This window comes from Helicoverpa zea, chromosome 20 (genome assembly GCF_022581195.2).
Source record: "Helicoverpa zea isolate HzStark_Cry1AcR chromosome 20, ilHelZeax1.1, whole genome shotgun sequence".
Lineage (NCBI taxonomy): Eukaryota > Metazoa > Arthropoda > Insecta > Lepidoptera > Noctuidae > Helicoverpa > Helicoverpa zea.
Window position 1 is genome coordinate 8,004,204 of NC_061471.1, and position 26,415 is coordinate 8,030,618.

A 26,415-nucleotide genomic window follows, 5' to 3' on the forward strand; every position below is an offset into this window, starting at 1 on the left:
GTGACAGACTGTGTTACTAGTTGTCCAGTATACTCAATCAGCCGTCGGGATTACAATGTCTTTATTTATAAACGCTGGTAACACTGGTTGGCACCGCACTGACAGAAATGCATAAAATAAAATTAGGTTAACGATTTGGTAGGGTGACAATGCTTAGATGCATCTAACTTTGATACAAATAAGACCAAAAATAATTAAAATAAATTGTTATTTTTATTAAACAATATTATGTAGAACATGTTTAATTTATAAGCTATTTATGTCAACGACTGACATGTAAAAACAAAAAAAAAATACAAAAAAGAAAAAAAAGATACATTGCTTAAGTATGGCACCAGTCAGTTATAAAGGCAATTTAGGGTTTTGTGAACCTAATGCAGCTATTTTAAACACCAAGTTATAAAGCAGAGCAATAATAAAAATATTGCTATCATGGCTGACAATGTTGCCAGCAACTTTATTGCAACCAAATAAAAATATGGAGCCGTTTATATGCACTTAATCAATTTGAAAGTTTGTGATTTGTATGTTTACTACTCAATCTCATAAACGTCTGGACGGATTCAGTATGATAATAGAAAAAGTTTATTGTAACAAAAAAAAAAGGAAATGGTTAATTGCAATAGTTCAAAGTTTTCAGTTCTTTGCTGTAAATTGAGTTGAGTTCTTTTATCATTAACGTTAAAGAATGAAAGCTATCAAGATACTAATGTCCATTTAACATTCCTATGTGTTGTAAACTTGCTTAAATACAAACATAAATTATTTTACTAATTAATTAGTACAGTATTATCGCGACTAATTACTTTTAAACTAATTTATCTTTCCTCTGCATTTTATTTATGTTGCAGGTGAGTTGATTTACAATTATATATATGTATATTTGAGGTACAGAAACGAGTCGGAAAATATTGTTTTCCTAATCAAGTTATGAGCTAGGAAGAAAGTACAATTAGATTAAGATCTTGGAACCACGAAGCGAGACCACTGGGATCCAAATCTTAGGTTTCATCGTTCCGCACCAAAAGAGAACTAATTTCAATAAATCACAAAATGTATAATAAAAAAAACAGTATTTATGGATTACGGTATTTATTTCTAGTTACTAATTAACTGGTGAATTATGTACATTTTTTTTCAATTAACTGCTTGTTATATTGGTAAGTAAAATACATAGGTAGTTTTATTGAAAGTTAGAGAAAAAAGCGTTTCTGACAGCAATCGGTTACAGTGATGTTTTTATATGAGTGTTGTTTTTTTCTTTTTGCACTTCTAATGTGCATTTCTCAAATTAACTATTGTCACCTCATCATTAAGAGCTTGCAACAACTAGTTAAAACAATTTATTAGTTCAAACTAGACATTAGGTCGTAAAACTCGGTTAGATATTAATTTAGAACTGTCCGCCGATCGTCGTAAATTATGGAATTAGGCGCGCGGAACTGAATGCGTATCGTGTGATGCAAATGTCGGTAAATCTTTTGACTTTTCACTTGATCTTAACTAGCGTATATCCTTCGGTTAACGAGGGATATCCTGGATGAAGATGTAGTTGTGTTTCTGTTGAATATAGGGCGTAAAATAGGCTAGTCACAGAATTTAATGTGTGAGGGGTAAATTGGTCTGCGGGTTGTTCGAAAGAGATACCGCGGCCCTGGTACATAAAAGGCCTATGACGGAACACGACGGTTTTTAGTCAGTAAGAGTCTGACACTCCCTCACCGCTGCTAACCCACAGCGGGAGGGGTCATTTGATGATTTTTGACGTCGTTAAAAAAAAAGGGGTAAATTAGTCTCGCCGTGAGATTTTTTTGTAAAGTTTTAAGACTATTTGTAATGTTTCGAACAAAATAATGTGTGTACATCAGTCATAAATGGGTTTTCAATAATAATGTATAGCATTCAATTAGTAACCGCCTTAGCAATTTGTCCACTGTTGGCCTGTCTTGAGCACCTTTGTCGGTGTTTCATTAACCAATTCTTAAGAGAAACCGGCTGTAGTGTACATCTGTTTATTATTCGCTTCATGGCACTATCATACATGGTATATATACATGGTATATGTCTTTATTGCCATATTTATTCTCATGCCTCTATATTGCCAGCCTGCCAAATAGCTGGCAATAGACAATCTCTAGCACCGCGCATAGCCTAGACGACAGATAATAAACGTACCATAGATGGAGCATATTACCATAGATAGAGCAGCTCCTTGATATTTTAGTAAAATCTTCTATATATAATATTTTTGTGTAATAATAATAATGGACTGAGATTTTCTTGGATACAAAATGTAATACAGTTTAGCTACTTAACAAAATTGTTAGCATTATCAAAGTTTGTAGGAGTTATAGTTATTGTAAACATAGCGATATTATTTGGATTCGTCCGGCAATAAGCCGTAACATTAATGTTTCTGCATATTGAGTTATAATAGCCCGCCATTTCGGAGAAATGCTGGTAGCCCCTCGGTGTTGCCAAGTAAATGAAAATATTTGGTTCGTTTTCCTTTGTGTTTTTTTAAATATCTATGTTTTAAATATTTATTAATACTTCTGTAATTTATGTTCTAAAATGCCAGTAGATAATATTTTAAACACACATCTTAAAATGCACGATTATTTTTTAGTCGCTGAAGATGGTGTTCAACAATAATCTAATTTAGAATTAAAGTAACTCAAAACGAAATTACAAGCAACAGTAAACTTTTCTAGAAACCAGATGCGTTCCGAAAAATTGCCAGCACTTCTGCTAAACCTATTCCTGGCAACACTGGTAGCTGGCAATAAAAGTAAGTGGATGCAGCGTTTATGGCTCGTTTTATAGGTCTTCGTATAACTTTGCGATGCCCAGCGTTACCATGATTAAACTATGCCGTTTATAATCTTACTAAATTAAATTTCATCTGAATCTGGTAATCCTCTTTAGTGAACTTGTTATTTATACACGACGCCTATTAATTTTAAGTGGTTTATATCTCGGTTTTACGATCCTTAGTGTTGTGATTGGCACTCCTTGGTTTTAAGTTCAACTTAGTTACGACGTTGAAGTTTTATCATTGGAAAAGTTGATTTTAATTAAATTAAATAATGCACTTTTTAATGGAATGGGTAAAAGATGACATACTAGAGAAATGGGTAGTGGACTGCGTGTCAGTAATTAAGGCTTACTGTAGAGGACACGTTTAAATGAATAATTGTTGGGTGGATGGTAGATAATTGTGTTCAACCTCTTTTGTGTGTATCAAACACATGTGTAATTCTAATTATGGATGGTCCTCAGGTTGCAATTAAAGTTATCATTTTATTCCCGTCTAAACGAGGATCTCAAATAAGCATTTTAAAAAAATGTGGCGTTGCTCTTGACTTATGCCAACCCATGGTTCTCAAAAGTGTAGCTTCATACAAATTAAAGAGCCTTAAGCTTACTTGACGAAATACCTCATTTCTTTAATGTTTGAAGAGCATGGGATCTAACGAAAACTTTTTTTATTTTAGGTCCAAAATTCCGAGTTTTACACCTATTTCTCGTCGGCAAAAATGAACCAAAATTGGTTCGTAAAACTTCAAACCTTTTCATTTCTCTGGCCACAGACTGCCAATACAATGAAAAAATCAGTTCTCTCGAAATGTTATAATTTTAGATTATAAATACACACTGGTCAGTCGTTAAATGCCTCCAAAATTATAATTTAGGTCATTTCAAATCGTAAAATTCATTTCCAAATGACATTCAATGTTTTAAGTTTCTCAGAATGTTACTTTGATGGGTTTTTGGCTGTCGGCTCCCTCTTTTGTGTTTTTAAATTAGTTTTTATTTAATGCGTTACTTATTTATACCTCGTTTCTGTTATTTCGATAGCATGATAAGATTGTTGGTTTTAACTAATAAAATGTAAGCGAATTGTAATTAAAGTTATTTTCGGATATTTTTAATGTTTTCACCGCATAATTATTATATAACTCTTCTTTCTTTTCAAAATGAAACGTACTGACAACCTTTTATTATATTTTATCTGTGTTCATACGCTGTTTGTGTTTCGATGATGAAAACAAAATATGGCAACACTAGCGCACATCGCAGCACGAAAAGGCAGATACAAAAAAAAAAAAAACAAAGAGTTGCATAATTAAAGCCTATGGAATGAACCTATAAAATTATATAAAGGGCAAATGTATGCACATCCATATTAAATGTATGCTTACATAATGAACAGTTAGTTGCTATCTAATGAAAGAATAGAAGAATTGCCATACATTTTATCCAATATTACATCAACAGTTATGCTTACATATTAACCCGCGATCTCACTTACATTATTACGCGAAACTCAATCATTTAGTACGAAGATCAGTTAAGTTATAAACACTGAGTTATTCTCAAGCTTGTTTAGAGTCCCAGTCAAACATTCGAGCCGTTTAATGTAAATCTCGGTTCTACATCGACTAATATTATTAAACATGATCACCTCGGTTATTTGAACAACGTCTAATATTTGTAGGACAATCCGAGAAAATGGTGGAAACAACGCGTCTCATGTAGGTGTGTTATTGTAAAATTATTATGAACATTGTAAAACAATGGGATCTTGTGAACTACTCGAGTTTAGTGTTCGTGTATTCATTTGTGTGGTTAACGAAAATTTTCACTTTTTACTTTATATTTTGCGCATGATCATCATTCATTATATCTGTATGATTATAATGCATAGTGGTTTGCTCCTTTGAGAAAAAGGTACTTTGAGAAAATTGTATTTAGGCTAATCCGACTACATATTATTGTTTTGTTTCATTTCAATCACAAACAAACGCGTCTTTAACGATGTGGGAGTTATGAGCCATAGTTCCTTCTTACTAAAGACATTAAACATACCTACTAGCTTCTTACAAACAGATTTTTTTAAATCTGTTTGCGCAAATAACGAGAGTCATTAAAACATTCTAACCAGACTCCTTTCCACAGTCGTCTACCCAACACGTTTGCAGCCAAAAATCATAAAGAAAACCCATGAAAATGAATGTAAAAGTACCCAATACCTTCATAATGTGTTCCATTGAATACCAATAATGGAGTTCTGAGGTCATAAAAAGTGTTGGCGTTAAAACTTGAGCACTTACGTCTGTGTTCAGGAAGACAGTCGTAAATAATAACTAATGCAGGGTTATGTGCCTTTGTAATACTTCTTATACTAGCTGTTCCCTGCGGTTCCACCCGTCTACGATGTCGTCACAGCCTAAAACGTCCACTGCTGGACAAAGGTCACACCTTAGATGGGGGGATTTGCGCATACTCACCGTGCTGGGCATGTGTCTTGGAGAGTGCAGTCCCACCCACCCGCGTAAAGGGTACTAATTACTTCCTGCTCCAAGATAAAAAGTAGTGTATGTCCTTTCTCAGGCTTCTTTGTACCCAATTAAATTGGATCAGTAGTTTTGAAGTGACAGCGAGACAGACGGCATTTACATTCGCATTTATAATATTAAGTAGGTAACAAGGATAATCTTGGTTTAGCCGTAGGGATCTTAATTGAAAATCAATTCAAGATAGATGGCGTAGTACCACAGATTAACTATATAGTTAGTAATACATGAACAGAAAATCTAAAGCCTTTTTCGGAAGTCGGTTTAAAACGGTGCAGTTGTTTTTTTAATTTTCTACAGGTTACTAAGCATCGCCGCGTCATGACTTGCAAGCAAGAATAATTGACAATGACAGCTTGAGTGACGTGACATATCATTATTCGCTATTATCCAATGTATCGATTAGAAAATGAAGCGTGGAATCGATTGAAGTTTCTGCAAGACCTTCCGTATTTTACAGTTTTATATTGTTGTTTTAGCACATAGGAAGCATTCTAATTAACTTAATTGAGCTTAGACTTAATGTCACAATATTATGAAAATGTTTACGGTGAGGTGCTTTGAAATTTGTATTTTTTTGATCTAAACTTAATTAATTTTACTACATTAAGTATTGTAACGTTTAGATACGAATACATATACAAAAAATAAAACAAGAACGCTTGTTATCTCGGTTACAAAATTATTTTACTTTCGCGTTACCAGGGTTGTTTTGTTAGGCTGATTGCTTTCTGGAAGTCGGACAATCATCCTTATCACAAGCAGTAGGTAATTTGTATCATCCAACACATACCAACACACCATACTTTTTGTCACTCATAACTACCCTTAATTTTTTTATATAAAAGTCTTAATTAAAAATCAAGATTAAAACAATGAAAAAGGTTTCTCAAAAACATTAATTAAATGGCGTTTTCTTAATAATGTTCGATGGAATTACGTCACGCGGGTATGTTGTCAGTTTTTATTGTGAATCGGCGCGTGAGTCGGTCTGGAAGAGCGTGTTGAAGATTTTGAGTGTTTTTGACGTTCCCAAATATGGAAAGTACAGGGCCCGATTTGCAGATGCCAAAATGGTATTATAGGCTGAATTATTAGAGTGAATAATTAAGGTTACCTACTTATTAGGTTAAAAAAATATCAATTAAAAAGAAGTGTAGTACATAATTTACATAACACAGGAAACATGTGGCTTAATATTATTTTATTTTTATAAAATACAAATTAAAAGTTTGCAATATTATGAGCTGCGGCTAGTGGCTACGTTATGTTAAAAAAATAGGATGCTTATAAAGAAAATTTTGTTAATTTTAATTCATTTATTCTGCATCATTTTATTGCGAATATTTATAACTTTTCACATTCACCGTTATCGCAATGCACAAAATTAATTTATTTTCGAAAAAATTGATCAAGAACACGAGCAGATGTTACACATAATGGCACTGTATTAATTAGGCACAATATTTCAATTTCTCAAAATACATGTTTTCTTCTAACTAAGCATAAAGTTAATTAATATAAGATGGACATATTTTTCATAGTCTTCCATTAACTGTTTAATATAGAAAAAGTTCAAGACCTCTACGGGATTAACAGTTAAAATTCAGAGACGAATTGTGAACTAAAAACGTTTATTAATTCTGGACTTCGATTACGTATCAAATAATCTATAAGAAATAATATATTTCACCTTTGCACCAAAAATGCTGTTGACCAGTGTTATCGAAGGACATATTTTATAGAATCTATTTATGTTCTAGTATTAACTAGAATGTATTACTAGAATTTAATTTATGAAATAGGTGTATTTTAAGGCCTTTTTCTAAATCACCGAAGGCGTTTTTCTTAAAACGATTGTTTACTTTGAAAATTACACGTGAAAATTCACGTTTCGCGTTCTGTCAACATTTGTGTGATGAGGATGCATGTTGGCTGTAGTCTGGGTGTTATTATAAGTACATACATAGGTATGTATTTATTTATGTTCGTAAAGTATATGTAATTTATCAGGTGTTAGCACCATATACACGCTAATACGTCGCTAGTACACGCCGACCTTGCGTAAGTGTCGCGATATTTATTTTTTGACAACTGTGCGATCTATAAGCTATTTATTTATAAGTTTTCCTCTCGGTGTGATAGAAGGAACAACTTCTTGGAACTGAAAACTTAAAGTGGGAGTACGACACATGTTCCCTTATTGATTCTATGGAACACACTGAAAATAAATTTGTATTTTCATTTTATTGCTTACGGAGAAATTGACAAATGTCCACGAGGCAAGCCAGTTCGTTTTAGTCGCCATTTCTGATAGCAATTCTGAAAAGCTTAGAATATCAAATTCAGTGTTTGCGTTGACACTTTGAAAGCGATTGGTATTTAAATAGCTAAATTATTTGTTGCTATAATGCTTTGTAGATAAACTATTTATTTTCTGTGGGCTCGCCTATCTTAATTTCACTATTTATATTTCACTCATTTTAAATATCAACCTGACTATGTGTGAGTAAAATTAATATTTCTTTTAGTTTTTTTTTTACCAATTAGAATTTTTAATTATCAGATTATGTTTTATTTCAAATACACGCTAGAAGTCTTTAATATTATCGAAGATTCTATTTCAAACGTATTAAGCAGTCCATAAGTATTTTCCCCGCGAAAGTTCACTTCCCAATAGATACCCGATACCCTGGAAGATTTCGAGTCACGAACGAATACGTAATTTTTGTAGTAAACGTGAACCTTTGGATCGCATCAGCACTTCCCATCAGTCCAGATTGTTGTCAAACAAGTCTGACCAGTAGCTACAAATTTTTAAATAGGTACCTACTTAAGATTTTTGAAAATAATTTTGCTTTTACGCTTTGTTTTCTACCAAGCTTTTTCAGCCTAGGCTTCTGGAAGCCTAGGCTAGACTGGTCTAATCGGATGCAGCGGAGTACCAGTGTTTTACACGGAGCGACTGCCTATGTGATCTCATCAATCCAGTTACCCAGTCAATTATTTCAACTCATCAAAATTCCTAAAAAGTCACAAATATATAAAAAAAAAACCTAATTAGCTTTTCCTATACCAGTAGTAAAATACGCAGGAATAGGTTATTTTACGATATTTTAACGTTGTTATTTGCAATTATAGTGTTGTCCCGAGTGCGGCCCAGTGCTGGGACTGGTTTGCAACATTGTTGCAACAGTCGTAATTGTTTTATTGCTTTTTTATACGAACAACTGTGCGAGCCGGTCGGTTGTACGCGCGTGGGACGATGCCCTAATGACACATATCGATTTTGACGTTGATTTATATTTGAATTTAGAATTTTGGAATAATAAGCTTGGATGAGCTTGGCCAATATATATAAAAAAAAAATAGTGTGTTAACCATAGATGCATAGGTACTTTTTAAATTGCAGCACATAAAATAAATTTTTAATCATCATTATAATGTCATATAATAAAATTTATTTTAAACATCTTTTATTCAATAATATTGCTTCAAAATTAATATAATTGCAATGTACAACATATCAGTAAATAATATTCTTGCTAGATTTATTCACATTATATCACTGGTAACATATTAGGTTATTAATAATAATTACTTGTTTAATATTAACATAATTGCTAATAATAAATAAATAATGGAAATTAGGCCAATCTATAGCGAGCCCAGTATGTTTAGTTCCATGCAACTGAGGAAACATGTCCTGTGTTTGTGTGCGTGCATTTATGAATGTGTGCGTGAAAAGGATAGCTACTGACCATAAAGTCAGGTCGGAGATCCGATCTTATAGATAAGTGCGAGTAAAACATATGACTTGATTATTTTCTTTTTGTCAAAAATACTGTATACAACATTTTTCGCACCGCGAGCATAATTATGTTTACAATATTTTATAAAAATATATATTATTATTCTAGGCTTAAGTTCATAATGATGGGTGGGAATGGAAATACTTCTGTTTTAAATATAAAAAAAAAAAAATACAAAAAACTCAAAACACAGCAAAATAGTCTTCCAGCGATTTTATACAGCCTTGTTTGTCTAATTAGACTCTTCATTTATTTTCAAGTGTTATTTTAAACGGCAGCGCAGACTATAAGCACCCGTCTCAAAGAGTATTTATAAATAATCACCGCCTTTACGCTCCGCGGATTTGACATGTTGCACTATGTGTGGTACAGCCATTATGGCGTCAATTACATTTCGAATGTCAGCGTCATTGTTTGTTCTTTTTTCAAGTTTGAATTTTTTAAACTTAAGGTGCCTGGACGCACACATTCGGTTTCCAGATCAGGAATTTAGAATCGGGCACTTGACACTAGCGCACTCTGACTATTTGAACGCACGAAGAATTCCGAAACGAATGTCAGGTTTTTTTACGTTCGGAAAAAGTAAGAACGTATGAGCTCTTGTGAACATTTTGTGCGAAAAAAGAGTATCTGTTTCCGAATCTGAATTCTTGATCAGGAAACCGAATCCGGAAACTGAATGTGTGGGCCCAGGCTTAATTGTGCCATTTACTTTGCAAATCTTTTTTTTGATAAAAGCTAGTTTTCAATGAAGATACAAAAATAAACTACAAGCATAGAGCTGTCGTCGATTTAAAATTCCCGTCATATGTATCCTTGCCTAGTCGTGGTGGCTTAGTGGGTAAAGGACCAACCTCAAGTACGAGGGCACGGGTTCGATCCCAGGTCAGGCAAGTACCAATGCAACTTTTCTAAGTTTGTATGTACTTTCTTAGTATATCTTAGACACCATTGACTGTGTTTCGGATGGCACGTTAAACTGTAGGTCCCGGCTGTCAGTGAACATCCTTGGCAGTCGTTACGGGTAGTCAGAAGCCAGAAAGTCTGACACCAGTCTAACCAAGGGGTATCGGGTTGCCCGGGTTACTGGGTTGAGGAGGTCAGATAGGCAGTCGCTTCTTGTAAAGCACTGGTACACAGCTGAATCCGGTTAGACTGGAAGCCGACCCCAACATGATTGGGAAAAGGCTCGGAGGATGAATGTATCCTTGCCTTATACGTCGTAGCCAATATTGCAAACTTTATGCAAATGTTAAATTACCCTTAAATGATTTACTAATTAACTACGTCCTATGTAACGCTTTGAAATAAATCGTTAATTTTGTCACGAATACGTGTTGATTGCAGATACGCAAGGAGTCAGTTTTATAATTGGTATTTAACCCTTGATTACTGTCATTTAATGTCATTAAATAATAATATGGTAGACACTAAACTCGTGCTGTTGATGCTGAGAAGTAATTTATAACTTTGGTAGTCGTTACGGATAATCAGATGCTAGGATGACAACCAGTCTTACCGAGAGGTATCGGGCTCGGGTAATAGGTGGGTTAGACGTCAGACGAGAGATCAGAAGTAGTCCCTCAAAAAGGCTAGGCAGATGATCATGGTATCAAATAAAAGATAGCCCTTCAATTTGTCAGTAAGAAGATAAATTACCAGTCCTGACTAGTACTTATTTTATTTTGTATCGAATATTTGATATTCATCCCTAGTCAGAAGACATAAAGTCTGAAATACGCCGTCCAAGCATTTTTATTTTATCTCATCCAAGATCAATTGATTAAAAATTAAATGCCAAAGTTAAGCGATAAACACAGTAAAATTGCTAGTTTTCGCGCGATTATTATAATTTGCTAATTAAATCATAAATCTTATTACAAGGCAACAGTTTTACCGCGAGTTCGAGAATTAATTGATATTTTACGACCATAGTTATTATTTTACTGTATGTTTCCTTTCTACTTGCAAAGGTTTCTAGTAAATTAATACTGATTAATTTTATAATCGCTGGATATATGGTTCTTCAAAGTTTTCCAAAGTATATTTAAGTTTAGATTTATTTAAGTTTCTATCATAAACCATGTGATTCTAAAATTCTAACATAAACGACTTTTCCTCACAGAGAACAAAACTTTCCTTCCTCCGTGGTCAGATCAAAAGTGTTGGATTTGGTAGATTTGGGTTACTTGTGGACTAGCAGTTGAACGCGCAAGTACCCAAAACTCCTTCATCCTTCATTGTGAACAATCCTAATATTTATTTATTTATTTATTTAACAGTTTATCCTTACTAATATTATAAATGGGAAAGTGAGTTTGTTTGTTTGTTTGTTTGTTTGTTCCGCTTTCACGCCGTAACTACTGAACCGATTGCTTTGAAATTTTGCAGACGTAAAGTTAGAAGTCCGGATTAAATAATAGGGTACTTTTTATCCCGAAAAAAATAGATATTCCCGAGGGAAAACAAAAATATTGTTTGCTTGATGGATGGATTGTAGATGGCGCTGTGTGTCCAATATAACCGAATTCCACGCGGGCGAAGCCGCGGGCGGAAAGCTAGTGTACACATAAAAACACAAACAAGAATATATAATAGAAAAAATTGTACAAGGGCACAGCTTATCTCAAAAGAAATTTCTTCCAGCAGGCCCGTTACTTAGAAAGAAGATATAACCAATAATAATTTGTTTTTGTTTCCAGGCGGCGCAAGAGCCCCCGGCCCCCGCTTCGACTTCCACGTCGACGTCAGCGGCGGGCGACGGCGCCAGCTCCTCGTAAGCTCGCGTCATTGTGGGGACTCTGTGTGTATTTCCAGGACACCTAGTGCTAGATCTGTTAAGTTACACCCACACGAAAATGTACCTTATGTTATGTTGTTGTAAGACTATTTTTGCGCACTGACATGTGATTTGCCCTGGATAAGGATGTGTCTCGAGTAATGACTGTTTCTGAGTTCACCAGTGATTTTCTTCGTCAATGGAACTGTCAAACACTATATATGGTAACCATTTATTTTGTAAGTGAAACGTTTTATTTCGAAAGAAAGACGTGGACCTACCATGCGCCTGTATCAATGTCGAAACTCCGAACTTGGACATCTTGAAAACCTCCAACAACTTGAGATGGCATCACGACCTCTTTCGTCACCCAAAACGCAGTTCATCAATGACAGTTAAAAAAATAAAATTGTCTATGCCCTGTAAATTATAGAGTAAGGAGGTTACATTCACATATCGGTGCGTTGACATTCACAATCCATAGACATGTTTATTTTTTTACTACACCTTGTAATAAAGAATCATACGATGTTATCAACTGTATGTCTGTCTGTCCTATCATTAACATGTGCGCTTTACTTTGTATCTGAACGCTAACATTTCAATCACCTGGTCCTTTGATACGTTGAAATCAGATAGTCTTGATAATACGACTGTATTGAAAGTTAATCATTCAGCAATTGTCTATTTTATGGCGCCGCAATTTGTAGACACAAATTATAGTGAATGATGGCGTATCAACCTGGGGTTGAAAAAACAAAACGATATCAATGTTGCAGGCAAAATATGTAATTGCAATATTCATTTTTAACACATGTTCAGTTGTTTCTTTTTTAGTTTAAAGGCGTCAATTTAAAGCTAAATGACTTTGAGAGGTGACGCAAAAACAACGACGCAAAAATGTATGGTTGTTGCTCCTTTATTCATGCTAAAGGCGTGTCATCGATTTGTCATGTCCAAATAAGATTATTTTAATTAATATAAGCCATTATTTCGACGTTTTTACCGATATACGAACGGATGAGATGCATTATCGTTTTTAAACCAAGGCTATTTATTATGCAAAACTGACCATGGGCACTGCAACATCATTTTATATGCTCAGCAGCTTTTTACGACATCATCAAAACATTGGTTCTTTTATACGCGTCTTAAAAAAACGTAACGGAACTTTTTGGTCCTTTATCCATTACTTGTCTAAGATTCCATTTTTAAATGAGATTTGTTCTGTCAGTGTAATATTGAAAACCTAATGCGGAAAAAGGTCTTTCAAAGTCTGTAAAAATACATATAAATAAGATGTCACTAAATTACTATCGGATAATACTGGACTAGCTTCATACTCGGTTCTAGTTGTTTAGCTATAAAATGGGCTTAGACGTAAAGTCGTAACCATATTAATGTGCTAGATACAGATATAACATACAACTATGAAAGTACGCAGGCGCCGGGCGGGGCTTCAAGCGCCGCCCCTAGCTCTTACAAGTTACAGAATATAAGATATATAAAGTACAGTATATACGCCGTAACATTGAAGAAATTTGACCTTTTTAAAAGACAATTAGAAATTCATACAATCTCAGATTGAATTTGCGTCTCAATCATCATCAATGTGGCTTCATCATTTAGGTACAGTGGATTTCTGTAATCTATCCGTTCTTTTGCAATTAAAGGTTGAAATTTGACATAACATGGAGCTAATGTCAAAATTCAATCCACCGTTTAAAAAACAGTTGAAGATTCTTACGCTACCCGTTTGAATTTGTATCTACAAATCGCAGTGTTTGTCGCTTCATCGTACATTGAGATAACCCAGTGGCACCGAATTCTTTGTGCAGTTGACATCTGTCAATTTTCGAGGGAAAATGACATTACATAAAATGCCACAACTGTCAAGGTACTGAATGTCACAATTGTCAACTGCACCAAAAAACGGTCAGTCCATAGTTATTCGATATTACTTCCGTTGATACATACATGATAACAAAAACTGAAAACTAATCTACGTATTTTATTTTTTTGTGATCATTGCGCACACTTCTGTATAAGGACACTTTTTGCCCTTTGGAAAATATAAAAAAAGGCCTATGAGCTTTTTGGTGGCATCTATTGTACAGTATGTTTTATCCGAATTAAAAAATATTTATTGATAGATTTGTAATTTAATAGGACATAACTAGTGTTGGTACTTTACGCCAGCAAAACTATCGATAAATATTTTATTTTAAAAAATCTGTACGTCACACATATTTTGACATTTCATATACAGGACGATACTCTTTTGTATTTTATCTGACAGTGGTTTAAAAATCTGTTATGATATGTTCTAATGTTAACTTTATTCATTCCATCCTATTTAAAACAAATGTATTCGCATAAGTTCGGTCAAAATGTGATATTTACTAAATTTTGAATTGGTTATGATCTCAAAGACATCCATTGATATTTTTAATGATATTTTTTTACGTACCTACCTATTCGATTTTTTATAAACATTTTGTGTAGTTGACCAAAAGTTTGCTGTTAGAATTAAAATAAAGTTTTTTTGGCCATACACTACTAACCTGCGTTTACGTTGTAAGTTGGATTCTGTAGCGAATTATCATTTAATTAAAAAAGATTTATACATGATGTTGTATTTTATATTTTGATATTAAATGGTGGCTAGTCAAGTTCAGAACAGATTAAATTAATACTTCGAATATTTTTTTACTTTGCTTTTTAGTATGAGAGTTTATGAGCTCTTAACCGTTATTTTATTCATACATAAATATCATTTTAGTTTTCATAAAAGTAATACGTCCAATAAATATAAATTAAACCGTACCATATTATATCGTCCTTTAAAATCCAACCGTCACACAGTCAATGATTTTTTCGGACATTACTATAGGTAATACCTACCCTAAATGATTGCTTTCAAGAAATATATAATGTAATATAGAACTTGAATATTCAATATAGCTAACTGCGTCGCACTTACGTCATTGTGTAAATATTTTGTAAATATATTATATTGTCGGAATATTATTTAGTTGTTAATAGGTACCTACTACTTAATATCTCCGATCGCGGAGTGGTTACCTAAACTGTTATAAATTCTCTGAATAATCGTATAAATAGTAAAAATGTGAAGTTTTTTTGTTAATAGCACAGTAAGAACTGAAATAATTGTACCCTATTCTAATTGTAGTTGTAAATTGTGAATGGATCCTAGTAAATTTTAAGATCTTGTAATTATTAAGCCTAGATTTAACATTGACATTACTTATTTATGATAATTGTTGTAACGTTTAGATTTAAACGTTTAAATGTTAAACTTCCGCCCATCGAATCGAGGCATCACAATTTTTGTGATAATCAAATAAATTGTAACCTAAGAAAAATAAAATATCTTTGTAACTTTTGTCCAATTCGCGAGTCCACTAAGATTTTAAGTAGTGACAAATTTAAAAACGTAGATTTTCTAACTTTACGCAAACATATTTAAAAAAGCCAAAGTTCTTAAAGTCTAGCTTCTTTCGTTGATGAGGATAATTGTTAAAAGAGCGTAAGTACCTAAAGTCCCAATCGTCCGTAATATCTGGTGCTTATGTCACAATCTTCCTAAAATAACGATAAATATCTTTTCTCCTTTGTATTGTAGTAAGAAGTCAGTAACTGCACATTTATAATAAGCGACAGTCCATCACACTAGAGTAGCTAACAAAAATTAAATTAATGATTTAAATAATTAAGCTAGGTTTAAGGACATTGAAGTAAGGAAAAGGTGGTTAAGGGTCGTATCGGTAATGGCGACATCTATTGCGGAAATGTTTGATTCATATTCTATGTTTTATTGAGCAGCCAGTTGTTTGAGAAGGTTAAGGTATGCTCAGACGAACTACGTCAGACGCGCGACGAGCTCGCGGTAATTTTAAGTGTCAATAAACAGCCCAGGTTAAGTCGTATATTTGACTGTTGAATTTTGAACTAATTTTCTCAAATAACTGGTTGTACTATGTAAACCTCGTTCACATTTGCAGTTTCTAAATTAAACAAATAACCACTTACAAAAATACGTTTCTAAAACCAATAAAAGCCTACAAGAGGATTGTTAGATATTTGTATTAATATTAGTTGAATATTAATTAAGTTAATGTTAATTTAAGCATTACAGTACATTTAGACACTTAGGACTTTTCTGTTCTGCATAAAAATGGATACTCTAAACTCTAAAATACTGATCAGAAAGTATTTTTGCTATTGTCGAAGTGGCAGGAATAGTTTTTTATCAATAATATTCATCATCCGTAATAAATTTTATAACTAACAGAATTATGTGTTACAAAGACTGCACTTGTGAACTTGATTGAAATTCCCAGTTTTGTACAATAATTATTTTTTATTTATTAAGTCGTTGTCATATTGTCTGGAAGCGTCTTTATTGTATTAAAACTTTTGTGTCTTGGTCTGAAAATGCTGATTGAGTGGTAAAAATGCTAAGAGTCAAAAGTGAATGAGCAGTTTAGTTTATTCATTGGTATGTTTTATTTATCATTAAGATAAAGTATGTAGAAGTGAATGAGTAAATACGAATTCAGATATCCGATCGACATCGCAAAAAAATAAAGTATTTTAATATATAAATTGATACTATCCAATATTTTTTTATCCTCAGTGAGCATTTCTGACTAAGAACACCCTGTATTGTGTCATCTTATTTAAAGTAAATATCAATACATTCTGAAATATAAAATATTTCTGCAATTTAGCTGGTTTTCTAATGTGAAAAGTGATATTTAAACTATTTCTTGTCAAATAAACGATTTCCATAATCGTTACGTATTTTGTTTGATTTATTTTTTTCCTATTATCCTCTGTCTTCCTCCGCAACTATTTTCAAATAGCTCAAAATTTATTAAAAAGTGACTGCCTAACAGTAACTGATCTACAGAAATCATATTAGAATGTCCTATTTACTAAGGGATATTCATTTTTTTATTCCTACTATTTTAATTCTTACTTGCCGTTTTCCCGCGGTTTCACCCGCGTCCCGTGGGAGCTACTGCCCGCACCGGGATAAAATATATATAGCCTATATTACTCGCAGTTAATATAGCTTTCTTTTGGTGAAAGAATATTTAAAATCGGTCCAGTAGTTTTTGAGTACGTAATATATAATAAATATTATTACAACGAGCATCACGACCAATACAGATTTTATTTATCCCGCAATTTTCAGTTCAGACGGGAATTATAGCGACATCTTGTGGATTACCGATAAATATCTTGAGTCACACTCACAAACAGATGACGCATTATGAATGGTTTGATAAGTTTTCACTAGATGGCTATGTAAATGATTCAACCGATTTCTTGTAGATGGCGTTACTTTATGACATGAAATAAGGATTTATAAGGATAGCTTGTAACATTTTTAACCTTCTAACTAGGGACACGGTATCGAAGCAAAAGTATCGATACCGTACTCATGAGTAGAATCGATAACAAAGTATCGTACTCATTAAAGTATCGAAATAAAAGTATCGATACTTCAAGGTATCGAGTACTTTTTAGATCAAAATGTGCTAGGTCAATATCAGTTAGTAAATAATGGGAACATGGAAAATAGAATGAATGAAACAAATCGAAAATGTAGCAAAAGGAAACAATATTAAGTTGAAGTATACTAAAAACTAGCAGTGTCCCACTTTCACCCGCGTAGTAGATTAAAGTTCCCATTCCTCCTCCGTAGAGTCACTTAAAAATAGAAGTTTGTTGAGCCTTTTTGGAGATAAGCGGTTTCGAATTTTTGTGATGGTACTTCCTGCTTTAGAAAATCATCGTTCTGAAGGTACTGACGTCGCAGTGATTGATATATATTCATTCTCGTGCCAATTAATATAATTTTGAGAAAACTACTTTCATATCTTCCCATTGTTTTAAGGGATCTACTGAAAGTGGCGAAACCTGTGCCGATAAGTAGTAGCTTAATTCATCCTTCATTTCAGGCTGTGATGAAGAACTTGCTTTATTATTCTGTTTTTTAGTGTGTGCCAACTTCTTATGGTGGCTCCAGAAATCAAATGTCGTTTCTTTTTTTAAGACAGAGTGTCTTAAAACATTTCAACGAGTGAGCTAGAAAGCGCTGTTAAATTAAATTCTTCGTTCGATACGATACCTGGGAAAAAGTACTTATTGAGTAAAAGTATCGACTGCAAAGTATCGAGTACAAAAGTATCGGTATCGAACTGGAATGTACTCGATACCACAAAGCATCGATACTTTTTTCGTGTCCCTACTTCTAACTTAAAACGAAACATAGTTAGTATGCTATGCATTATTAATTTTTGTATCTTTTCAAGATAAACTAATTATTAAATGCCTCAAAATTCAGGAATTTTAAACTCTAAAAGTAGAAAAAAACAATTGAAGTAGGACACAGTCCTGTAACGTGCCTTATAAATACACACTTCTATCCACTTCTATCCGATCCGATTGTTATCGCTGTCAAAACTTTTTGCTAACGTGAATTTACCGGGTAAATAAGTATAAATAACTAGAAAAGTAATTAACTCTTCTACAGTTTACATAACAATAGTGCAAGACATATTATTGCAGTGGTATTTACTCTTGAATGAAAAAACATAATTTGAGGTTAAGTATGTGAATACTACGAAGTTGTGATATCAATAAAGACCTTATAAATCATAATATCTCACGATGTCTAACCCAAATATAGAAGAAACAATCCTTAAATACGAGAATTTCATCAACGACGTACTTAAAGAGGACCTGCGAAATCTAGAATTGCGACTTCAACAAATAAACGCTGAAATTGCCGACTTAATTCAACAGAAACATACACTAAAGGTCATCACAGATAAGGAAATACATCCAAACGGCTTTAAAACTCAAGTGAATCTTGGCTGTAACTTTTTCATGGAGGCGGCTGTAGTTGACACATCAAAAATGTTGATGAATATTGGGCTTAATCATCATTTAGAGTTTACGGTAGAGGAAGCTAATAAGTATTTAGATGTGAGAATAAAGGCTTTTGAGAGTAAAGCTAAGGAATTGCAGACAAAGGCTGCGGAGACGAAAGCCCATATAAAGTTGATGTTGTTTGGTATCGGGGAGCTACAGGATAAAGCAATTAAAAGCAGTTGATTGTTGGACTGTAAATAGTTTAATTTTTATTTAATGTGCCAGAGCATATTGATATCTGTATTTCTGTAATATTTCGATGTACTGAAATAATAAGTTAGTAATAATAAGTTTAGGGATATTCCGCTATGAAGTCGAACTAGCTGAACTTTTGTAAACTTTTTTACGAATATAATGTTTTTGTATGAAATTCCAGTATCTATCACACTATGTATTATTATATAAGTATGTAAATTTATCCTATAAGGCTTATCAAAATGTAAATTTTCATCATCATGGACCAAAACAATTTGTTTCAAAGAAATGTGAATTCTCGATCTATCAAATTCTTTTAGAGAGAACAGAGAACATTGAAGTAATGCTCTGCCTGTTTACATTAAAATATTATGATTATGATTATAACCAATGTTGTTTTGTTAAGGAAAACTATGGCCCCAAATAAATAAAATTAAAGTAAACTTAACTTCTTGTAAATAAAATTATTAGTTTTTTATAATGTCATAAAAAGTAATAGTGTTTCATTTCTGTCCCTGTTTAATTAAAAATTTTAATGTGCAAGTGTAAGAGATTAACTCCTATTTGATGATATTGATCTCATTTGATGATATTGATCTCATTTGATGATATTGATCTCATTTGCATGCATTTACATCACTATTTAGAAAAATTAAAGCAAAATCTCCTGGAATAAGAGCTTTCTTGGATTGCATGTGTTAGTTCTTTGACTATATAAAATATCTATTTATTTATTCAGTACACTATGGAGGACTTACAGCTAAACAAAAACTAAATAGAATGAAGTCATAGTCGACAGAGAGCCAATTAGAAGTTCTCGCTTATAATATCAGCCTAGAAATATCGTGATCACACATCAGAGCAACGTTTTTAGAAATAACATAAATTTTAAACAATAGCATTTTTAACCGACTTCCCAAAAAGGAGGAGGTTCTCAATTCGGCCGGTATGTTTTTTTTTTTTTTTTCTATGTATGTACATCGATTACTCCGAGGTTTATAGACCGATTTAAATGATTCTTTTTTTATTCGACGCGGAATAGCTGCCAGTTGGTCCCATAGTCATCAGGTCAGGATCTGATGATGGAAACCCTGAGAAATCGAGGGCAACTTTCGAAAGTTGTAAGCATACATAGGGTACAACCTTGACACTCATATGTATGCCTGATAGCACTATTCAACAGTGAAGGTTTGGAGCTTACCTGATGATGGAGACCAGAGAAGGTCGAGGGAACTCGACATCTGAGTCTGTAAACTACCGCGTGTTTGGGCTTATATTATTCGTATTGACGAGACCTTTGCAACAGTGAAGGTCTGGAGCTGACCTGATGATGGAGACCAGAGAAGGTCGAGGGAGCTCGATAACTGAAAATGAAAACTACCTCGTGTTTGGGCTTATATTCTTCGTATAAGTGAGAACTTTCCAGTTATGTGGATAGTGACCCATTCGTTTCACTGAAAAGCTCAAAATAAAAAACTTTTTACAAAATAAATAATAGTTTAAAAAAACTAAAAATCACGCTTTTTATAGAAAACCGAACTAAAAAATAGAAAATAAATTTTAATGAATTTAAATTAAGAAAATAGTGTTAAAAATTTCAATGAATATAAATTAATAATAGAGTGAATACAAAAAAAAATATTTAAAAAAAGCGTGGGGTGCATGGTGTCAATAGTTATAAATATTTTATTGACAGATATGAGTAGAGTGATTTTCATTTCGATAATACCTTAAAAAGCACCCCACGCTTTTTTTTAATATTTTTTTTTGTATTCACTCTATTATTAATTTATATTCATTGAAATTTTTAACACTATTTTCTTAATTTAAATTCATTAAAATTTATTTTCTATTTTTTAGTTCGGTTTTCTATAAAAAGCGTGATTTTTAGTTTTTTTAAACTATTATTTATTTTCTAGTTTTTAGTTTGTTTTAAAACTATTATTTGTTTTGTAGAATTAAAATTCTCTTTAATATAAAATTTGTCAATATTAGAGAAAACGGCTAAAGATAATTATTGGAAATAAAAATTAACATCGAGTCCTGCCTTATCGACTGTAGAGAAATATTATAGAAAATTTTAATGAATTTTCTTACCTTATAGATAAAAATTATATAAATTAGCAAAAATCATATTTTGCAAATTGAAAAGCCTACAAGTCGGTGTCTAATGGATGTTACTAAGTTAATTTTGCCACCGACTACTAGGCCGATGTACCTAAAATTTGTATTTTTTTTGCTTTTTAATGTTTTGGGAAGCCGGTTTAATTTTTTTGTAAAAAAGTTTTTTATTTAAATCTTTTCAGTGATACGAATAGTTGTCACTATCCATACAAGTGGGAAGTTCTCATCAATACAAAGAATATAAGTCCAAACGAGGTATTTTACATATTCAGTTGTCGAGTTCCCTCGACTTTCTGTGGTCTCCATCATCAGGTCAGCTCCCAACCTTCACTGTTGCATAGGTCTTGTCAATACAAATAATTTAAGCCCAAACACGAGGTAGTTTCCATATTCAGTTGTCGAGTTCCCTCGACTTTCTCTGGTCTCCATCATCAGATCAGCTCCAAACCTTCACTGTTGCAAAGGTCTTGTCAATACAAATAATTTAAGCCCAAACACGAGGTAGTTTACATATTCAATTGTCGAGTTCCCTCGACCCTCTCTGGTCTCCATCATCAGGTCAGCTCCAAATCTTCACAGTTGAATAGTGCTTTTAGGCGTACACCTGAGTGTCAAGTTTTTATCCTATGTATGCCTACAACTTTCGAAGGTTGCCCTCGATTTCTCAGGGTTTCCATCATCAGATCCTGATCTGATGACTATGGGACCAACTGGCAGCTATTCCGAGTCGAACAAAAAAAGAATCACGTAAAGCGGTCTATAAACCTCGGAGTAATCGATGTGTATGTGTAACCTCCTCCTTTTTGGGAAGTCGGTTAAAATTGAATAATTTTATCAAATTAGTGTATTGTCATCGGTCCTCAATAAATCTACAAAGTTTGAACGAAATCTGGCCGTTTAAAGTGGGTCAAAATCGCGCCCAAAGAAGTCGGTTACAAACCTACAAACATACAGGTGAAGCTAATAAAAAGCGTGTAAAAATATAACCGACTTCCCAAAACACTAAAAAGCAAAAAAAAATTTGAGGTGCATCGGCCTAGAAGTCGGTGGCAAAAATAACTGTGGGACATCCATTAGACACCGACTTCTAGGCCGATGCACCTAAATTTTTTTTTTGCTTTTTAGTGTTTTGGGAAGTCGGTTATATTTTTTTGTAAAAAAGTTTTAAACACAAAGAAAGGAATATAATCAAATGTGTTAGTTATATTTGTCACGTTTTTCACGAGTAAGTCTGATAGTTCCATTGAATACCGCTAGAGGGCGTGCTAAAAATGGATTACTTACAGCACTCAAGTTTTCCAAAAGATTTTGAAATATTTACTTAGGCAATTAACCAATCTATTCTATGTCCAAAGAAGCCTTTTCGAAAAGCACTTCAGCCAATCTTCAAAGCCCTTCTTTTTGAAATCGACAAAAAAGTGAAGATCTTAATTGCAAATCAGTCCCACATTACACTCAAAGTAGCCCCACACATTTGTCAGGAGTCTATAGATAGTATAAATAATCGAGTGGCTACTTCAGACTTATTACTTAGGTCCCTTTAGGTGCTAAATACCCGTAATCAGCTCAAAAGTCGCTGTCCTAAGCGCTTAGCGACAAATTAGGGTTAATTTGAATATTTGATAAGTCTCAAGATACAGGGGTTGATTGGAACCCAATTGGATGGAAACAACTTGAATAAAATTAGCATTGTATGATACAATTAGGGTTGACGTTAATTCATTTTGTAGGGACTAACGAAGTTAATTGCATTGATGGTTTTAATAGTCGCTAGAGTTCTTAGTTAGGTTTTAGATCAGGGCTTTCAGAAAATTCATGTTCAAGATTTTTTTAATTTTTCATCGTTTGGAAAATAAAATATTGCCAGGTAGTTTTGTTACTATGTACCTAATTATGGAAAGAGACATTGTGCAGTGTGCACTTCCTATTTAAGCTAAGATAATAATATTATCTTAAGGCGATTTTCATTGTTCTGTGTGGGCCGATCCCGGCGGCACTGCAATGCCGGGCCGACCCGTGACGGGAGTGGAGCGAGCCCCGAACATCCCGTCAGTTTACAAAAATCAGTTTAATATACTGGTCCCTCAGTGAGGGAACTTTCAGATATTAAGCTGAAAAGAACAGATACTACACTTTGATCTTAGCCAAAAGGCCGAGAAGCGATACCGAACTAAAGTGCCCGGGGAGGGTCATTCAGTCGCGAAGAATCTCAACACCGCGATTCAGAAACGAGCGTGAAATGCACAGTGACATCTGGTGGCGAGACGGGACATTAATGTTTCGGTCATCCTACTATATACAAGTACAATACCATCTTCCAAGGATCGTAGGGATCACTAAAATTCGCAACTATATTACTTCTGATGATAATCTATACTAATATTATAAAGCTGAAGTTTGTTTGTTTGTTTGAACGCGCTAATCTCAGGAAGTACTAGTCCGATTTGAACAATTCTTTCAGTGTTAGATAGACCATTTATCGAGGAAGGCTATAGGCTACTTTTTATCCGGGTTCGTGCAGAGGTTCCCACGGGATGCGGGTGAAACCGCTGGCAGAAGCTAGTACAGTAATATGGTTGAACTTTAACCATGACATCGACAAAAGCGTGTTTTTTAAGCTACCTACTTATTTATTATCTTAACTAGGTACATTTTCCTATTGTGCTTATGAGTTGGAGTATCAATCTTTCTTATCACTAAAAGTTTAACATTTGATTTTTTTTATTCAAAAAATATAGTTTATGGTAAACTTTGAATTTTCCCGAAATTGAATTTGCGTTCACGAATAGTTTATATCGTTTGGAAAATAATGCCAGATATGTGCCAGGTTGGTGTAACAATTTTAATGAAGAATACTTCTTGTTGTCTATGAAGTCTATTACGCCTTTAGTTAGTTCCTAATTGAGCAAAAGACACCGTTCAGTTCCCGTAATGTTGTTGATGTACACACGACAGCGTGTTTTATTAGGTGCGTGCTATGAGGTAAAAACTTTGTATAACATTAGTTTTAATGTACCATGTAATAAACATGAGTGTTTAATTGTTAATTTTCTGTTATGTTCTATGTCTAACATAACAAATTGTTAAGTAAAATACAATTTTCACAAATTATCAAGGCTGTTTAAAGGAATAAGATATTTCGATAAATAAACTGTTTTCAAATAGATGGTTAGAAAATCTGCTAGGATGATGTTGTACCTTCAGTTTACTAGGTATTGGAGTTAACGATTTTCATGGTATTATGTGGGCCGATCCCGGCGGCACTGCAATGCCGGGCCGACCCGTGACGGGAGTGGAGCGAGCCCCGAACATCCCGTCAGTTTACAAAAATCAGTTTAATATACTCTCTCGGGTTGTCGCTGCGCCCCCGCAAGGGGGCGCGGCTGGCGGGCCACGGGGCTATGCCCCTTTCCCGCGGGGTCCAACCGCTGCCCGTTACTACGGGCAGGTCGTTGGGTTGCCGATGTAGGCGCGGCAGATTAGGACAGCGTTTGTGCGACGCTGTCCTATGTGTTAATATGTCGTGTGTTTGTTTGCAGGTGCGCTGGCGGCAGCACATTGCCGCTTCTTCACGGCATCTCGGCGGTCAGTCATCGCCAGGTGAGACCCCCGGTTACCCGGGGGAGGCCCGGCGGGTGACGACCAGCGACAGAGATGCCGGCTCTGCGCCCCTGCACAACGGGTATGCTAGACCCGCGGCTGTAACGCTTCCAGAGCTAGCCGGTCACGCTCCAGCCTACGGGCCGATTATGTATGTGTGAGCGGCTTGTATGTGTGTGTACCGCCGCTCAGTGTGTGCGCCACCGTGTGCGCGCCTGCGCGACACGGTATTGCGTGAGTACAATGTTGTGGAGTCGTGATTGTATGGCGGGTTGCGTCGTGCCTATATTAACCTAGCACACGACGCTCACCGAATGTATATCGTGTATGTGGAGTGTCTGTTGTGTGAGCTAGCTGCGTGTAGATGGGTGCAGCCAGCTCGGGTGTCGTCAGTCCGGTGGTGGCGGCACGTCCGGCAGGAGGTCGCGCGGTAAGGCCTTAGCGTCAGGCGGGCGCGCGTGCAAGGGCGCCAGGTGCTTGACGTGAAGCCAAGCAGATGCGTCTGCACGCGCGAACATGCCCTCGCTGAGCCGGCGCACGAACTCGTCCAGGCTCTCCATCTTAAGGTCCCGCTGGAGGACGTCGTTCCTCACATAGCGAGGAGCTTGCGCGATGAGCCGCAGGCATGCGCTCTGCTGTGAGCGCAGCGTCTTGCGGCTGCTCTCGCTAGTGAGGGCGAACCACGCTGGGGCGGCGTACGTCAGTACTGGCCGGATGTTCAGTTTAATATACTCGGGTTGTCGCGGCGCCCCCGCACGGGGGCGCGGCTGGCGGGCCACGGGGCTACGCCCCTTTCCCGCGGGGTCCAATCGCTGCCCGTTACTACGGGCAGGTCTTTGGATTGCCGGTATAGGCGCGGCAGGTTAGGACAGCGTTTGTGCGACGCTGCCCTATGTGTTAATATGTCGTGTGTTTGTTTGCAGGTGCGCTGGCGGCAGCACATTGCCGCTTCTTCACGGCATCTCGGCGGTCAGTCCTCGCCAGGTGAGACCCCCGGTTACCCGGGGGAGGCCCGGCGGGTGACGACCAGCGACAGAGACGCCGGCTCTGCGCCCCTGCACAACGGGTATGCTAGACCCGCGACTGTAACGCTTCCAGAGCTAGCCGGTCACGCTCCAGCCGACGGGCCGATTATGTATGTATGAGCGGCTTGTATGTGTGTGTACCGCCGCTCAGTGTGTGCGCCACCGTGTGCGCGCTTGCGCGACACGGTATTGCGTGAGTACAATGTTGTGGAGTCGTGATTGTGTGGCGGGTTGCGTCGTGCCTATATTAACCTAGCACACGACGCTCGCCGAATGTATATCGTGTGTGTGGAGTGTCTGTTGTGTGAGCTGGCTGCGTGTAGATGGGTGCAGCCAGCTCGGGTGTCGTCAGTCCGGTGGTGGCGGCACGTCCGGCAGGAGGTCGCGCGGTAAGGCCTTAGCGTCGGGCGGGCGCGCGTGCAAGGGCGCCAGGTGCTTGACGTGAAGCCAAGCAGATGCGTCTGCACGCGCGAACATGCCCTCGCTGAGCCGGCGCACGAACTCGTCCAGGCTCTCCATCTTAAGGTCCCGCTGGAGGACGTCGTTCCTCA

The 26,415-nt window shown here is 35.6% G+C and overlaps 2 protein-coding genes, 1 non-coding gene and 1 pseudogene across 3 annotated transcripts in view; 2 read left to right on the forward strand and 2 right to left on the reverse strand.

Moving 5' to 3' along the window:
• Positions 1–16,774, forward strand: part of LOC124640006 — a 96,128-nt gene extending 79,354 nt beyond the window's left edge. The window contains exon 3 of the mRNA XM_047177566.1: positions 11,875–16,774. Coding sequence (XP_047033522.1) covers positions 11,875–12,056 — 182 coding nt within the window. The 3' untranslated portion in view covers positions 12,057–16,774. The remainder of the gene's footprint in view (positions 1–11,874) is intronic.
• A 1,668-nt stretch (positions 16,775–18,442) lies between these two features.
• LOC124640122 (protein UXT homolog) lies at positions 18,443–19,607 on the forward strand. The gene has a single exon (XM_047177779.1). The coding sequence runs from the start codon at positions 18,657–18,659 to the stop codon at positions 19,101–19,103; it is 447 nt and encodes a 148-aa protein (XP_047033735.1). The 5' UTR covers positions 18,443–18,656; the 3' UTR covers positions 19,104–19,607.
• Positions 19,608–23,210: 3,603 nt separating this feature from the next.
• LOC124640516 lies at positions 23,211–23,403 on the reverse strand. Its single transcript, XR_006985563.1, has one exon. It is a non-coding gene; the product is annotated as a U2 spliceosomal RNA (small nuclear RNA).
• Positions 23,404–24,477: 1,074 nt separating this feature from the next.
• Positions 24,478–24,626, reverse strand: LOC124640512 (annotated as a pseudogene).
• Positions 24,627–26,415: the final 1,789 nt, after the last annotated feature.